This window comes from Lissotriton vulgaris, chromosome 2_1, assembly GCF_964263255.1.
Source record: "Lissotriton vulgaris chromosome 2_1, aLisVul1.2, whole genome shotgun sequence".
Classification (NCBI taxonomy): Eukaryota; Metazoa; Chordata; class Amphibia; order Caudata; family Salamandridae; genus Lissotriton; species Lissotriton vulgaris.
This window is the reverse complement of record NC_141687.1, coordinates 1,250,306,623-1,250,324,325: the sequence shown is the minus strand read 5'-3', so window position 1 is coordinate 1,250,324,325 and position 17,703 is coordinate 1,250,306,623. Positions and strand designations below refer to the sequence as shown.

General features: G+C 48.1%; 1 protein-coding gene across 1 annotated transcript in view; it reads right to left on the bottom strand.

The window, feature by feature from the left end:
* Nucleotides 1-17,703, bottom strand: part of LOC147732447 (uncharacterized) — an 899,668-nt gene that overhangs the window by 692,630 nt on the left and 189,335 nt on the right. Inside the window, exon 3 of the mRNA XM_086956972.1 lies at nt 15,561-15,605. Within this exon, the coding sequence (XP_086813098.1) occupies nt 15,561-15,605 (45 nt within the window). The remainder of the gene's footprint in view (nt 1-15,560; nt 15,606-17,703) is intronic.

Here is a 17,703-nt window from a genome sequence, read left to right as displayed (position 1 = left end):
GGATCCTACCCAAAACTACCTTCCCTGCTGCCTTCTGGGTGGAATCAAGCAGACTTATGGGTCGGTAGTTGGCCGGATCGTCCCTGCAGCCCTTTTTGAAAATGGGGACAACTTCCGCACCCCTCCACGAATCCGGGAAACCACCACCCACCATTGCCTCATTCAGGAGTTTAGCAATGTATAGGCTCCAAACCTCGACATTGCTACGAAGCAAGTCTCCGGGGACTCCATCTGGGCCTGCCGCCTAGTTGGGAACGATGCACCTGATTGCTATCTCCACCTCCCTAGGTGAAAAAGTGGGGCCAAGGTGAGAGCTATTAGCTAGTACTAAGTCACTAGGACTCCAATTAGGACCCAGTACCCCCGGGGAGTTGGAATATAATTTGGCAAAGTGGGCCCACCAAACCTTCCCTGAAATATTACATGTAATCAGGGAGTCAACAGGCCTGTCCCTACCTCTAATCAGAGCCCAGAAAGCCCTTGAGTCCTTTCTAGAACCAGCCTCCATTAAATCACTCCAGAAGTTGGTTTCGTGAGTGATCTTTGCTGCAACTTGAGTCTTCTTGTAATTTTTCCTAGCTTGGGAAATCAGAGCCTGGTCTTTAGCGCTGACCGCCATAATTAGTTCACTTTTTGCTTGGCGGCAAGCGTGAGAATACCATTGATCTCTGCCCTTAGTCTCATTTCTCCGCTTGGACCCCCCCCTCCCCTCAGGAACCAGGAAAAGATTGCTAAGTGATACAATTGTCTCCACAAATGGCACAAGGATAGGAGAGTCACAATCCAACGTGCTTGCTGTACACTTGGCTTCCATCATTATGGATTGAACTTGGGCCATTCTTGTAACATCCGAAGCAACCTTAGCCCACTTTAGTCGCCTCCCGCAGTTTGATGGAACAACTTCGTGGGATGATTTCCAAGTTGGCCGAGGTGATACTGCTGTGGTCCCTTGGTCCCACGGAAGAGCAAGCGAAAGGATCAACGGGTTGTGGTCACTATCCGTGGATTTTTGAACAACCATATCAAGGGCGTATTCCCACAGGTTAAAGTTTAACAGCACGTAGTCGATTCTGGAGGTGTGTCCAATCCTGTTGTATGTGTGTGCACCTCCAGCGTCTGACTTGCAACGACCATTAGTGGCTCTGAGAGAGTGTTCCAAGCAAAGTGCGTTGATATCAATGGCATTCTGGGTCCATTTCCTGATGGGATTGAGAGCAAGCAAGGGAATGCCTCTCTTGGCATCGTCCTCCCATGTATCCAAGATGTCCTCGCAGGCCAAAGGCTCAAAGCAACAATTGAAATCCCCGCCCAAAATGGTAAGGGAGTCAATGTTGCAGCCAGTTAGCTCCTCTTCGACTCCAGTTAGGGACAGAGGGCTCAAGTTCCCTGCCCTGGCCCCCCTTAGGTACATGTTGAAGAGCTCTAGAGTATTACCCCCCGGGCACTGCATAGTAAGCCTCAAGAGGTCTGGGGATGGTGAGTTTGTATGTTTTACTACTAGTCCCAGTGCTACACTTACCCAGATGATAAGGCCACCAGAAGGACGGCCTTTACTGCCTTTAGACCTGGAGGCCGGCACAGAGTAGGTGGTGAAGCCGACCCTGTGCACGGGCTCCAAGCACCAAGTTTCCTGTAAAAGGCAGATCCCGAAGGGCTCCATAAAGGAGATCCAATCAGGTTTATTGAAGTTCCGGGCAAGCCCTGCCACATTCCAGCTTAATATTTTAAGCTGGGGAACACCTGTCAAGGTCTTGCCAAGCTGTGGCTCAGAGACTGGGGAGATGGCGTGGATGTCAGTGACCCTGGCAGAATGGAAAGAAGCTGCAGATGGTGGGATTTCGGGGACAATCAAGTTTACTGCTACGTGTGTAATGGGAGGACAAACAACAGAGGAAGGGTGCACCAGATCCAGTGTGAGGGGGGCCTGTGTTGGGGACTGGGTAGGGGAGAAAATACTAGTCACACCCACACTAGCCGTCAAGGATAGTCTCCCCTTCCCCAATGTGGAACCATTGTGATTACTAGGTAATACTCTAATTGGGGGCGTTAGGAGTCAATCGACATCCTCCAGGCTGCCAAACCCATCAGCAGTTACATTTCCAGGCCAACAACTGTTTGGGTTAAGCGCAGTGGAAAGGAAACCCCAACTAGGCTGTTGGGGAACTGTGGGCCAAAAGCCCCCCTGCGGGCATACAGCACGGGGAGGATAAAAGAATGATAAAGGCTTCGGGGCAATAGAGGAGCCCCAATCTTGGTTCCCAGGAGACCAGATGTGCCTGGCTGTATACACGTCGTCAAATGTTACGACTATACAGTCACCGGGGGTCGATTTCCTCGTGGTGCCCACCCAGGGAACTCTTCGAGTCGTTAAGACTCTACTCCTCCTTCCATTGGGAATAGGCCTATAAGTGTTGAGCCAGTGCATAACTTTGTTACGTAGCGAGTGCTGGTCTTCATATTGGCCATTCTCCAGCTCCGGGACACCCGTCAAAACCACCATATAATCATTTGCTTCGGGAGGAAGGTCAATATAACCTCCTCGAAAGTTGCTCCTGGTGTGGGGGCCCCTAGCAGAATGAGTTGGGGGTTTATTCCGGGGGGCCTTGGCGGGACGTGAGCTATTATTGGCTGGATTCTGGGCTCTCGGTGTCGCTGTTGTAGTATTGGTGCGAGGTGCCTGGGCAGGGCCGGTGCTAGAGCTAATTGGGTTCCGGGCTCTCGATGCAGCTGATATAGAGCCAGTGTGAGTTTGTGTAGCTGGAGCATTTGAGGTATTAGCCCTGGCCTGAGGGGGCGGGTTAGCAGTAATGAGATTCCTAGTGCGGGGTTTGGGAATAGGGTGGGTAGGACAGGGCAAAGTGGGATTAGGGGGCAAACCAGGGATAGCTATATGGGGTGGGGTAGGAACCTCTGTGCGCGGGTTACTATCAATCACCCCCTGGCGTTCAAGGCCTCTTAGGCCAAGAGTGGCCAAGGCGATGATACTTTTCTCCATTTCGAGGAGATTGTTCTCTATACGGGAAAGCCTTAAGTCCAGGGGAGACAAAAGATTTTTTAGGGACTCCCAGACCACTCCTATAAATTCCCGCTCCCTCCCGTCCTGGTTTGTCCAACCCGTATCTGATCTTTCAGGTTGTGAGGTGCCTCCAGAATCTAAAGTGCCTTGCCCCACAATGTTTTCACCCCCAGGAGCCAGTGGGGAGAGGAGAGGCATGGCCGGACTGATAGCGGCTATTGTATTTTCACTGATGGGCAAATTAGCACCCTGCATTGGCAATTTCTTCCGAGGGGAAGTTGGGCTGGGGGAACGTTTTCTCTTATTGGGATTCCCCGGGATGTTATCGAGACCGCCATATGAGGTAGAGGCCAGGGATATATCAAGTGATTGTTGGGAAGAAGTAAGGGAAGCAAGAGGACTGTCCTCAACAGTAAGCGGGCCGTCGGGCAAAGCAGGTAGACCTAAAGATGGGAGTGGGAGGGAGGCAGTGGGCAGAGCAGGCATATCGTGGACATCAACCACCGCTATAACACCCTCCCGCTTACCGATGTGATTAGGGGAAATAGCTGTAGCTATATGACCAAGAGAGGATTTCTTACGTGAGGCAAAATCGAGTGACAACTTCCTGGCCGCTTCCAGGTCAAGGGACACTCTGGTTTGCAGTTTGTCAATTTCATGGTCTATAGCCTTGGTTGTCCGCGTGATAAAATCGTCCATGGGCCCGTTAGGTGCCAGCCCCCCCTTGGCCGCCCTATTGCGTGTGACGCGGGTACACATATGGACTAATATGGACTAACTGAGTCTAACAGCCCGGGCAGGAAAATGGGCAAACACAAAGTGCGAGGCGAAAGTGCAAAATAGGGGGCCCAGACCAGACCGCTCAGACCTCGAACGGTCTTCGCCCCGCGCTTGGACCCGCGCGCGTCCCGCGTCGCGGAAGCCTCAGAGTAGGATATATAGGCCGTTTGTAGGCGGTGGGCGGGCCACGGGGAGAGCGGACCGGAAGGTCTTGCAGGTCACGCAGGGACTCCTGGACAATGGAGTCCCTGCACACGCTCGCAGCCCCGCTGCGCCTCGCTCCCACAACCAGCCTCAAGCTGTCACGAAGGTCTCCAAAGCAGCCCCCAGCCAACAGGGCGAAGCGGCACCCGCGGAGCGGGTGCGGCGAGTAGTTGCCACAGGTCCAGCAGGCAACAAGAAATCCGAGTGTAGCGCCAGGAACAGCGCTACAGCAGCAAAAGCGTCCCAAGGAGCAGTGCAGGAAGAGGAGGTAAAGTACCCTCCTGTGGGCGGTGGGCGGGCCACGGGGAGAGCGGACCGGAAGGTCTTGCAGGTCACGCAGGGACTCCTGGACAATGGAGTCCCTGCACACGCTCGCAGCCCCGCTGCGCCTCGCTCCCACAACCAGCCTCAAGCTGTCACGAAGGTCTCCAAAGCAGCCCCCAGCCAACAGGGCGAAGCGGCACCCGCGGAGCGGGTGCGGCGAGTAGTTGCCACAGGTCCAGCAGGCAACAAGAAATCCGAGTGTAGCGCCAGGAACAGCGCTACAGCAGCAAAAGCGTCCCAAGGAGCAGTGCAGGAAGAGGAGGTAAAGTACCCTCCTGTGGGCGGTGGGCGGGCCACGGGGAGAGCGGACCGGAAGGTCTTGCAGGTCACGCAGGGACTCCTGGACAATGGAGTCCCTGCACACGCTCGCAGCCCCGCTGCGCCTCGCTCCCACAACCAGCCTCAAGCTGTCACGAAGGTCTCCAAAGCAGCCCCCAGCCAACAGGGCGAAGCGGCACCCGCGGAGCGGGTGCGGCGAGTAGTTGCCACAGGTCCAGCAGGCAACAAGAAATCCGAGTGTAGCGCCAGGAACAGCGCTACAGCAGCAAAAGCGTCCCCTGAGTATCTCGGTTGTAGCGCCTGGGGGTGGCAAAATATTATATCTATTCCAGAGCCTCCCCATCCCCATTCCACAGCACCAGATCCAAAATTTGCAGCGGGAAATCACAGGCTTTATCTGGGGAGGCCGCAGGCCATGATTCCCCAACAAAATCCTTATGCTCCTGCGGGACCGAGGTGGGCTTGCATGCCCCAACCTGTTCGAATACTATTGGGCCTCTCACCTTCGCTTCATCTCCGAGTGGACGGCAAGAGAGAGCGAAAAGGTCTGGTTCCATATGGACAGGGCGGTAAATGGAAGATTCATCTGGGAACTTACCTGGTTGCATCAGACCGCACGCCCCCGTAGCTCTTACATGGCCGGGCCCAACCAAGATGGTGTTGGAAATCTGGGATAGGGTTGCTGATCCCAAGGGGCTGAACACCTTCCCTTCCCCTCACACCCCCATTGCAGGCAACCCGTTATTCCCAGCGGCTCTAAACCCGCAGGCGTTTTCTAGTTGGCTAGAGGGAGACTGCAGGACGATTCAAGGTCTTTACATGGGAGACACATTTAAAACCTTCGCTCAATGCAAGGAGGAGTTCCGGCTCCCAGAGGGAACCAGGTTTTAATATGCACAGTTACGCCACTGGTTAGATACACCTGCCATGAAACAGGCTGCTACCCGAGCATTTACCCCCTTTGAACGCCTAGGACGATCCTTTGAGGACTCGAAGGGACTCATATCTCAGACCTATCAGATATTACAGCACCCCTCGCTGATAGCCACTCATCCATACCAACGGCAATGGCAGCGGATGTCCCCCACCGACATTACGCCCGCCCAATGGTGTCGTTTGTGGCGGGACATACCGAAGGTCTATCGCAGTATATCACAACGGAAAACTGCATACAAGATCATGACACAGTGGTACTACATACCGACTAGGCTGCAGAAGATTTTCCCCACTTCGTCCACAATGTGCTGGAGATGCTTGAGTTCCCCAGGTGATTTTGTCCATACTTTGAGGTCCTGCCCGCTCTTGTCCCTCTTCTGGAAATATGTGCTTAGTCATGTCAAAGTGGCAACTGGGCTTCCCAATGCCTGATTCTCCAATCACAATTCTGCTATGCCTCAAACCCGACAGCTTGCGCTCACTCACACGTAGTGACTGGCATATTGCTCTCCACATGCTAGGGGCCGCTAAACAGCTCATTGCTTTGTACTGTAAAAAAAACAGAGACCACCCATCAACATTTGATTTACACGATTGTGGCACACAGTGACAATGGAACTCTTTACTGCGCGCCTGCAGTCCTGTGACACTCGATTCACTAAGATTTGGCAAACACTCGTCAATTACCTCTGTAAAATAGAACATGCGCACCTCCTACCCGCCAAGCTCAGGGCTTTGCGTCTCTTTGAAGACGCTGTGCTTCCACCTGAACCTGACAGATTAACTGCACAAACACATTGACCCTATTCTCGACCCTCACGATACACTACAGGAAGTAACCCGCTGTCTACAACCCAATGTTCTCCCTCCCACTCCCCTCCGGCCCCCTCTCTCCTCTCTCCTGCACCAACCTAGAACCCCAATACTTGGAGCTAAAAGCAACGCAATTATTATCCCCTGCTCCGCGTCAAACATTCAACTCCCCTTTCTTAGCCCTCCTTTCTCTGGTGACTACCTCTTTGCTCTCTTGTCACACTTTACTTTTCAATGCTCTCCCTCTGCCCCTGTCTACGGGCTCTTTGCCTCTTTTTCTTTCCTTTGTTCTTGTTATTGAAATACACAGGTTTACCAGGAGTCTTACAATGCTTCCACAGTGCAACCCTATGTAATATATGTGGCAATACGCAGCTGGCCGTCACGGGTTGTAGGCGACTTGCTCTGTAAAGCTTACGTGATCTTCATCGCCACAGTCCCCCCACGTTTTCCTTTACAATGCAGCCGGCCCTGCCTAGGGTTGTGGGCCTTAGTCTGTGTAAAAGTAGACCCTCCTTATGGTATATTTGCATAAATAAAACAGATATATAAAAAAATATATATGTATGCTGCAAAAATACTGACAATGTGCGCTCACCGAGAAGCTTGCTGAAGCGAATATACTACACCCAGGAAAAAGAAAGCAGTCATATTTTAGACATAAAATAAGTTGCTTGCATACAATTTTTTAGAATTGCTGTGTACTGAAATGTAGTTTAAGTAGGAGGAACCAGGAGCTTTTGGACAGGTCCAGCACACATGCTCTTTTCGACAGGATCTGAAATACAGGAGTTTACAGTTCCTTAAAAAAGGGTAACATTCTAGTGAAATATCAAGTCAGTGGAATTTGCTCCAATAGGAGCAAGTGCCCTCACACACACCGAAATGGGTCATGCTTCATCATCTGGGCATGCTCCTCCCTTGCTGCAATTAACGTCAGGCACCCGCAAAGGGCTCTTTGCCGGAGATCTTTTTGATTTTGCAGATGGATGAAGTGTGGGTATGTGGGGTCAAGAAGTCTATATAGTGTGGTGAAAGAGACTTAAAATAGGTATAGGGATGCTAGTTTTGAATAAACTCTATTTGTGTAGCTCACTACCCTGATTAAAACATATAGTGGTGCTTGTATGGGTTACAATGGTCCTAGGAGCCCCTTTGCGGGTGCCCGTCAGGAACGCCGGCCTGACGAGGAGCATGCCCAGATGATGAAGCATGACACCTTTCCTACATGACCCTTTTGAGGATATAATCCACTCAATAACCCTCTATGTTCAAGAGGGCAAGTGGAAGGTAGGATGGATACCCAAACGATGATAATGATCACGTTGGTGAGTGATGGGAATCCAACCATTTGCAAGGGTCTCTTTACTCTATAATCCTTTATACTTTTTTGTGGTACTACTTTTTATGACATAGGGGTCCAGTTCTCTTTTTCCTCTATTAGGCAACTGGTATATTAGACCCCGGATTATTTGTGTGTTTTTTTGGGGGTGTGGGGGCGTAAATTAACAAGTTTCATAAGCAGTACTAATCAGGTGAGCCACACATTTTAAAATCTAGATTTGGGCGAGCTGCGCACAACAAAACAAAAGTCGTGCAACCGCCATTGTTAAAGGCTCACTGTGCCACTGGATTCAAGCTAGCCTGGCTGATGAGGGGTGATGCTCATAACCGGTCCCAGGATGCTGGTTTCCGGTCCAAGGAGGACCTGGCTTGTCAGTTTGGGCTGGACTGTTCCCATGAGGCACAGGGTCAAGACTAATTAGTATATGGCTGGGTCTAAACTGGGATGGCATGGTGAGCAAAAGAACAATGGATTTAACCCAGATCTCTTGACTGGTCCATCATCTGTGTGTCTTTTGCATATCCTGAATACAGCATGACTCGAAGAGACAGCGCAAGCACTGCCTATGAGGGACTTAAAAAAAAGGGATGATCCTATGTTTTCACAAATGTTGTTCCTACGTCCGCTCCCAAGCATACAATGTAGAGAGGGCAGTTAGGGCTAAATAGGAAGTACAACCACACCCAGGTTATTTTATACAAACGCTAAAGGAACTTTTTGTTTTCCATGTATAATGCCTTTTGAAAGAATGTATCTTTGCTCAGGACTCTTGCACTTGGACCAAGATAAATAAGGTCTTGAACTTTTTTGACGGAAACAATTCAAGCAATACAGAATTCCGAAACAGAAAATAAAACAGGACGACTGACCCCCCCTATGAACTTTGGATGGCGTAAACATGATTTGGGAAAACCTCGTTTTATGAATGTACACTTCAGTAATGAATGGTGAGTCTGAAATATTGGCAAGTACCGATTAAATAAAAAACATTTAAGACGTTCCATTGATAGGATTTCGCAGCACTGATATATGACCTTTGGCAAAGCCTTTTATTACCCTTTAATATGGTAATAATAAAATGTGCATCTCGGACATCTTCTGAGAATTATGTTTCAACAGGAAATGCCTTGGCAGATTCTCAGGTAAAGGAATTAGCTAACACTGAGTGTGGCTTTAACAACAGTGTACAGATTTCAAATATACATTCTTGTACTTTAGACGATACATCTTTTGATCCACACTATGAGCAACAACAGGTTACATAAGAAGGACAAAAAAGTATACACTGTGGATGTGCTCAAACAGAGGTGGAGATATTGGTAGGACCAACTGGGAGAGTTGTTTTACTTATGAATTTGCTTCCATCAATGGCCCTTTGTTTAAGGCACCTTCTCATGTAGGACGCAATTGCATGCCTATACTCTTGCCCCAATAGTGGCATCACCCCAAATTTCGCCAAGAAACGGAAAGATTGTGTAAAAGCTGTAGCATTTGTGCACAGTATAATATTGGCAAAGGTAAAGCAACGGAATCAGGCTGTTTTCTTCTACCACAGGGTCCTTTAGACTCTTTAGCAAAATTCTAAGGAAAAGGTACCTGCTCTGTTTGCCACAAATAGAGGCTAGAAGTTGCAGTCCAGGAAACCTTCTGGTATCCAAACAGTAGACAGATAACACCGGAAAATGGAGCACGTGAAGTACTATTGACCACTTCAATATGATGGCTGAGATCCTAGCAAGAAATACCAGGGAGTGGCCCTAGATAATAGCTGTACTGTGCTCTTTTGTATCAGCTTTGATCAGCACAACACTGCTGATTGTTTGCAAGCACTGGAATCTGAGACAGAAGCAGAAGTAAATGGTATTTCCATAGCACCCACCACTGACCCAACAGGAGAATGAGCACATTTTCTGCGAAAGTATAAGGATAAAAATTATGTCATGTTGCTCCAAATATATATAACCCATGTCAAAGTATCCAACTGGTATTATTGTACACATCTTTCAGAATATGTTGGCGAGAATGTAGCTGATAGTGATGTTCCCCTAATGAAAACTGTACCTTGCACCTTTTTGCGTGAAATATTAGAGACCACAAGGTCATATGGGAGGCTCATTGGGTCTTTACTAGAGAGAGCACAGCGTCACAGAATATCAAACCCAGAATTAGACCTATTTGAACAGGGATTAACAGCACCTTTTGTAAGAGAAAAAATTGCAGGGTTTCATAAATATAGCGCAGCAGTATTTAAGGATGGCCATGCTATTTCCTTTTCGTGCATTTGCATGCTATAAGAGGTTCAATTTGTGCCACTAACAGGAGAGCCCACAAGAATAATATAGAAACAGAGAATAGTACTTGTAGGGAGAAATGAGTGCCCCCATAACATTTTCTCTGATCGAAAGTGCATTCATAGTATATAAAGGACCCTTCTTTATACGTTGGCGGCAGATCTATTTTTGCCTGGCTTAGGAATGGAATGGGGACTGCTGATTGTCTTTCCTTCCGCCCAGAATGCATCACTCTCATAGATTGCCTGGGAGTGTGCCCCACACTGAATAGGAGGATGGCTGAGTGGGTCAAGGAGGCCTTGATGTTTCTGTAGTTATAATCCCTCCAGTAGGGACAGCAAAAACACTGATAAAATACATAAGTTAATGCTTTTATTAGACAATTTGGCAACACATATGCCTTCGGCCCTAGCATGCATAATGGATGAGACGATCGCTATTAGGAGGATGGCTTATTGGGAAAAGGTTGGCATTAGATATCATATTGGCAAAAGAGAGAGGAGTCTGCCAGGTTGTAAAACTATTTTCAGTAAATAGGGTCCAGGTATACAAACCCATAAGAAAGATCCAAGTTATTATACAAGAAGCAAAAAGTCAAAGACAGAGGATTGTGGGAAGCAGTGGCCTCCTAGCTGGTGCTGAAAACCTAGATTCTCGAGGTAGTATTGTTTAGGACAGGAACCCTGGGTGTCCTCCTGGTTGCAATTTCAGTGTTACCAAAATGCATTTCTTTCTTGTTCACTTGGGCCTGAGTTGCTGAGCAAAGATTAAACCAATATGTCGAGATGAATCCTATTCATCAAATACCCAAAAACTCATGAAGGGCACTTTTATTGTGGAAGAAAAAGGTGTCATAAACATAACATTGTTTCAAACGACTCTAGAGAATATACAACTACCTCCAGGTGGATTCAATCTTGTACCTGTTCTTACAACCACCCAACAGAAGGATGTGGAGATTGAGTTATACTTGCCCCGATGGAGAGTCACATTATATACAGATTTGTTTTATGGTGCCTGATATAAGGTTGGGTAAGTGTTTCTTTCTATATTGTGCTGTCAGTGAGCCATTCAAAATTATTCAGTTAAAATCGTTCGAAACTATAGCGGAATGAATAGAGTAAATTGTAAGAGTGACTAAAATTCCTATGCCCAATAAAAATTAACAGTTTTATTCAGGGGCGTAACGAAACTTGAGGGGGCCCCCCTGCAAAGCACATGGAGGGGGCCCCCCCCGCGGCCCCCCATGCCTCCCCAGGCGGCGCGGCCCACCATGTACCAATGGGCCAACTGACCTAACCAAAGAAATGAGGACTACAAGTCCCAGAATGCCCACATTTGTTAATTTTAAAAAACGTGGCAAGAAACAAGAGTCCAGATGCCATGTAGTCATCGGTACCCTGCGGTCCGAGGCACACTCTTGAGAGCTGTAGTAATCCACTAGTGTTTACGAGGAGCCCAAATCTACTGTGTGGAAGGTGCGACAGCTAATCTGCCTCACGCATTGCACAATAGGGAGGGGAGAGTAACACATGTGTACTTTAAATGGGGTTTCAATTGATTGTCATTTTTTTGCAATAGGAGCGCCCCCAGGTTCAGGAGGAGTCTGTGTCGCCCCTGTATGGAAGCACACTCCTGCCACAGGCTCACGTGACTCCTTCCAGCAGAACACGTGGATACTAGGACTTGTAGTTTTGGTTTGCTCGTCCTAGGTATGCCCCCATCCCAAAAATCCCAGCATGCGGTTACCTTTAAAAGGATAGATGTCATTGTGCACATGATAGCCTAACAACTATGCTGCCTTGGAGGGGTTAGGAGCGCGCACCCCTTCAAGCGCTACAAAGCCGCCCACATGTGGCAGCAAGCGCTATGAATAATGGATGTCTGAAGCTTATACCAGCAGAGCGCTTTATCAATGCCATAAAAGTCCACCAGCCCTACTTCGGTGACGTCACTAAGATAGAGGAAGCACCTGGCAGCACTGCCAAGAGGTCTGTGGTGACGTGTGCACTGACAGACCTGTGCTGCACTGATTCTATTCTGAAATTCTTGTGTATAATTATCATCATCACGCCTCGTCCGGGGCCCACACACAACCTTCAGTTAACCGTGACCGACCGACACCCACACCCCCTCAACACCCACATTCCTTTCAGTACACCCAAGACCCAACCTCGGAATGGATAGCACACCATTCTACCCTCATGACACCATTCTGCCCCCATGACCATCTACCTTGAATCTCTGGGGTCCCATGGACAGGAACCAGATACCAAACCCTATTGCCAAACCCCATCGCGTGACAGATATGTGCGTTTGATAAAGTCTGAGACCTCTGCAGTGCAGCAACCAGTGCTTCCCTTTCATCTCTGAAGCTCGTATTGCATTGGCTGCCTACTCGTTATTGTTGAAGTTCCTGGTACATTTTTAGCTATCGTAAATTTTCATGTGATTTTATCCTGTATTTGTTTTTGTCATTTCCAGCTTCTTTTGTACCTCTCTCCTGTGCCCCTTTCACCTGCAATCTCTCTCCCTGCGCCCTCTCGCCATGCACCTCTCTTCCAGTGCCCCTTCGACCCGCATATCTCTCTCTGTGCCCCTTTCGGTTGTAGGCTGCTCACTCCATCTGAATTGGATGATTATTTGATCTAAACAAGTTTTCTGCCTTTTCTATATCGTATGGCAGTTGTCCAAAACGTAAGCCTGTTAGAAAATATACCCCTCCTCTATTTATTTACCAGAAAAAACTGTGCCCTTCCAGCAATGATTTACCACAAACGTTGATGTCTTTAATGGCTAATGTAAGGTAATGGGTAATATACTCCATGGCTAAACACTTAAAAAGTTCCCAAAGCACGTCTGAGTGCCACGCACCCCTCTGGCAGGTCTCCAAGTTCAAAGCAACAGTACCCGAAAACGAGCAACATTTAAATAAATAATGCTATAAAATATATATTATGGAGTGCACGTTATACTCTGTCTGCTATATTCCACCGTTTTGCTTTGCAAAAGGGCCTGCTGATGTTTGTTTTTCTACCAATACGTTTTGGAATCCGCTAAATTGACGGCCTCCTAATGAATGCAAGCCTCAAAACCTCCTTACCCGCAGAGTGACATCCAACGCTGCGCCAGTGCCACTCACCTGACCATCTCCCTATTACCAACCCTGCCCTGGTCCTTTGGAATGATGATGCCTTGGTAACCTTGCAGTTCACACCCACCCTCTGCCTTCAGCCTTCCCACTACTCCCCTGCCTCCACATTTTACCTCACGCAGGCCTGACCTCACGAACAAACGTTCTCCTCTTATGGCCTGCTACCACCTCACACACAGACCAGACGCCCATATATATACCCCACTTGTGCTCCCACATTCCTGCCCCCCCCCTTCCCTTCCCCTTCCCGCCGCTGCCCTGTTCGCCCTATGCCCTCTAGCTAAGAGTCTAGCACAGCAGCACCCTGCCTGGCCCCATCCTTGCTGTGTGATGCGGCGCACCCGCGGCGCACCCCCGGCCCCACCCAGAGAGCGCAAGGCTAGCCAGGAGTCAGACAGGGGCCGGGCAATTTAAATTATAAAGGCCCCGCCGGTGAAGGGACGGACTTACTGTTCGGACTGATCGTGGGCGGCGGGCATGGCTTTGTCAGTTTGTCTTCTATTCTAAACTATGGATTGGGCTATGCCGCCCCTGATGCCACACCTTGCAGTTGATGTGTTTGCGCCACCGGCGATTGCGCATGTGCTGTGCCGACAAATGCAATGAGGCAATTGGTCACCACTCACCAGCCAGCCCTGCCCCCGCACCCCACGCGCATATGCGGGGGAATTGAAAATGAAAGTCAGGACTGGAGGGAGTAAACAAGTGTGTGCGCGCCGCGCCCGCGCGCATCCCACCCTGTCCTGCCGCGATTTCATTGATCCAAAAATAAACTGCTCAGGGCGGCCCCCGGGCCCCGGCACCATTTATAATTGCATCAGAGTGCCTGCAATCAGACAGAGGAGGCACCTGGCAGCACTTCCAAGAGGTCTGTATGTGTGCATTGGGACTGACATACCTGTGCTGCAGTGCTGTGCTGCTAATTTCTTGTAACATCACCACGCCCCTTCCGGGGCCCACACACAACAACTACTGCGTGCCTCAGTATCGGCTCCCTGGGCTCACTGACTCACACCAGGGGTGACGGGCCCCGGGCCCCCCACCATTTCGGACTTCATTCACTCTCCGCACCATTTCGAAGACTCTGCCCTTGCCTGCCCATTTGAAGACTGACAGTGACTCCCAGGGGGGGCCCCGGCCGGGGCCCCTGCCCGCACCACAGGGGCCGGGCCCCGGCCAGGGCCCCCGCCACCATTTAACTCAAAGTAGGGTCCCGGCCGGGGCCCAAACTGTCACACACAACAACTAGTCCATGCCTCGGGCTCGGCTCACTCACACCAGGGGTGACGGGCCCCGGGCGGGCCAACCACCATTTCGGACTTCGTTCCCGCACCATTTCGAAGACTCTGCCCCACCTGCCTGCCCATTTGAAGACTGACAGTGACTCCCAGGGGGCCCCGGCTCGGGCCCCCGCCCGCACCACAGGGGCCCCGGCCGGAGCCCCTGCCACCATTTCAAACTCTGCGCACGGTGCACCAAACAGCCTATTGTGCAGCAGATTAGATGATGATCATGTATTAGTTCATGAGGGGCCCCGTCGGGGCCCCCTGGAGCGGCGGGGCCCCCCCGCAATGCGTGGTCTGCGGGGGCTTGTGTTACCCCCTGGTTTTATTGCGTCATTCGAATTACTTTAACTAAACCCTACATTTCTCCGTTTTTTTAGTGTTATGGCTGTGTATCTTGAGTAACCTGTATTGAAATGTATAAAACCTCATGTAAAATGTTGTGCAGGGAGCTCAGAGCACATTGCATCTGGACTCCCCGCAGATGTGGATAAAGGTTTCCTTTTAACTTTACTGTATCTCATTGAGGTTAGGCTTCTAGCCAATATGTTTTAAATGTGAAATAATGCAATAGGAAAGCATATCTGATATGTATGTTAAGGTGTTTTCATTTTGTCTACAATAAATGGATAATTTCCATTAAAACGCTAAGGGTTCATGGAAGCTCCCTAAAGCCTTACAGCTTGGTTACAGTAGATGATTTGTGTAGAAAAGGGAAGAAATAAACATTGAATTATATAACCCCAAAATCAAATACGCAACTACATGCATATATCTAAGAAGGACAGCCCCAGAATGTCCACTAAAATAATATAGACACCTCAAAGCTCAAGGTGTTTCTTACCAGTTAGTTTTGTTGTGCCTTAAAACCTTACAAAATCATGAAGGGAAATAGACTAAATGAATAAAAAATGAAGTGGCATTCTCCACAAGAAACACAATTGAGTCCTGCCCACAAGACAGGTAGAGGAAATGTCCTTGTTTTTCGCTACTTCCAGAATTCGGAATAATGCCCATGTCACAAGCTAAAAATGCACACACTAAAAATCAGAAAGGCAAACCCAGAGGTTAATTTTCTCATTTCTAAAATTACAAAGATATTGTTTGTTAAACATATTGTATAGACCGAACTTACTTGTCTGCATTTGTAACGAGGTAGACCTCGCTGAAGAGATGCCTCCTAAAAAACATAAAACAAAAACATTAGGAGCTAGAATCCAGATTTTCTCACAGAGAGCTGATAGAAATTATGTTTACCAGAGGCAATATGGTAACTAATGATTTAAGATTATAGGACACCTCTTCGGGTATTATTTAATGTGCAATTAAATCACATAACAGTGCCAGGAAAATTTACACAAAAACAGTCATGAATCATGTAATCATACCAACCCGACTATTTTACTAAGATAGACACCATTTCCAATGCCGGAAGGTATATTCACGTTCATTTTAGAATGCATATTGTATGGGATTTTCAGAAGAGCTTCTGTATTAAAATCAGCTTAGGTGTACAAAACTTGTGAAGGTTCTTCCTCCGAAACTTCTAAAAACTATGCAATCTTCTAAACTACACAATGTCTGAGAAATGTGAAAAATTGCTAAAGAAAATTGTTAAATTATGTTAGTGGGGAAAAAGCGGAGCCCAAAAAGGAATTCCATTGCAAAAAGTGTATTTTCTCACAAAATTAATTTTGTGGCATTTCTTACGCACAAGTGAAATTGGGATACCCAGCAAAGTTCACAAAATGTGCAGTGTGCCAAATTTGCTAAATTTCAAGTGAATTTTAGACTCCACTCGTGCCTCGTTTATCCAATGCATCTTGTTAAAAAAATCATTAGCGTGTGTCACTTTACTAAATGATGTTTTAGACACACGTTTGATGGGACAGAGTGGTAAAATGTGCATAATGGAGTTGTCACTACTGAAATTATTGAAGACAAGGCAAGCCAGAACCTATAGTACAATGTATTAAAAAAAATCTTAATTTTTATTAAATTTGCATTATATATACATATATATTCTATGGCAGATCCAAAAGGTGAGGATTATGCTCAACTTCCTTTTGCTTTATTTATCTCAGCAGTTCATTACCACACAATTACATTACAGAAACTACACACATTATCAGAAAGAACTAGAAAGCATGTGCTCCCCCAACAACCAATGAACAATATTTCTGTCAATAAATTCCCAAGTAGCTGCCATTTCATACTTTCTTTAGTTGTGTCACCTCAAATAAGTTACATTCTTATTCTTCCAACTGTGTGACTTACTATTACTCACATGTTGAGAGGTTCTGCAGTATTGTGCTTTTGGGGCTTCACAGCCTCTCTGATCAACTTTCTCTTTCAGCTTGCCCTGGGTTCTGTCATGAGGAGCTTTGCTTCTGGGAAGCGGGAGGCCAGTGGTGAGGCTCCATGAAGCAGTACCCTTTGACTTTCCGATATGTTCAGGGTTGTAGGAACGTGTCTCTTTTTGACATGGTCACCCAAACTTTTTGCCCTTGTACTGATGCTTTTGACTGAAAGTACACTGGGTCCCTGCTAACCAGGCCCTAGTTCCGGTACTCTTTCCCTTAAAACAAGGTAAATGCACGTCCAGACTAGCCGTAGCAGATACCAGCCAATTTCCCGGTGGGCTGGAAGGGTGGGGTGGGGGCATGTTTTTGAGTGGTGGGGACCAGTTTTGTTACTGGGGGCCGGTTTTGCAGCAGTGCTGCATTTTTAGCTCCCTGTAGCAAAGGTGGCAGCAGTGCTAAAGCAAGCGGCAGCAGTGCTTCTGAAATAGCACCGCCTCCCTCCGGCACCGGTCCAGCTGTATTGCAAGGGCTAGTTTGTGTTCCCAGTCCAACCCTGAGTAAATGTCTAATTGTACCACAACTGGCAAGGCCTTTAGCACCACTGTAAATCCCTAGTAAGTGGTACCCCTGGTACCAAGGGCACAGTACTAAAGAGAATCCCTAAGGGCAGAGCATTGTATTATGGCACTCTAAGGGACCCACAAACAAATTGGCTGTGGAGTCAATGATTACGGTTTTTGCAAATACGATTGCATAAACCACCTGAGCTATAGGTCCTGGTATTTGGAAAGAGTGAAAAAGCTAGAGGCAGAAATACCATACCTCTGCAGAACATTTATCCGAAGACATTTGGTGGTGAACAACAGACAGGGAATGTTCAATGCTGTGCTCCAGATATGAAACTTGAACAGATGATCAGGAGATCATAGAAAAGCTCCAAGGGAATTGTTGGTCAGACACATACAAGTGAATATA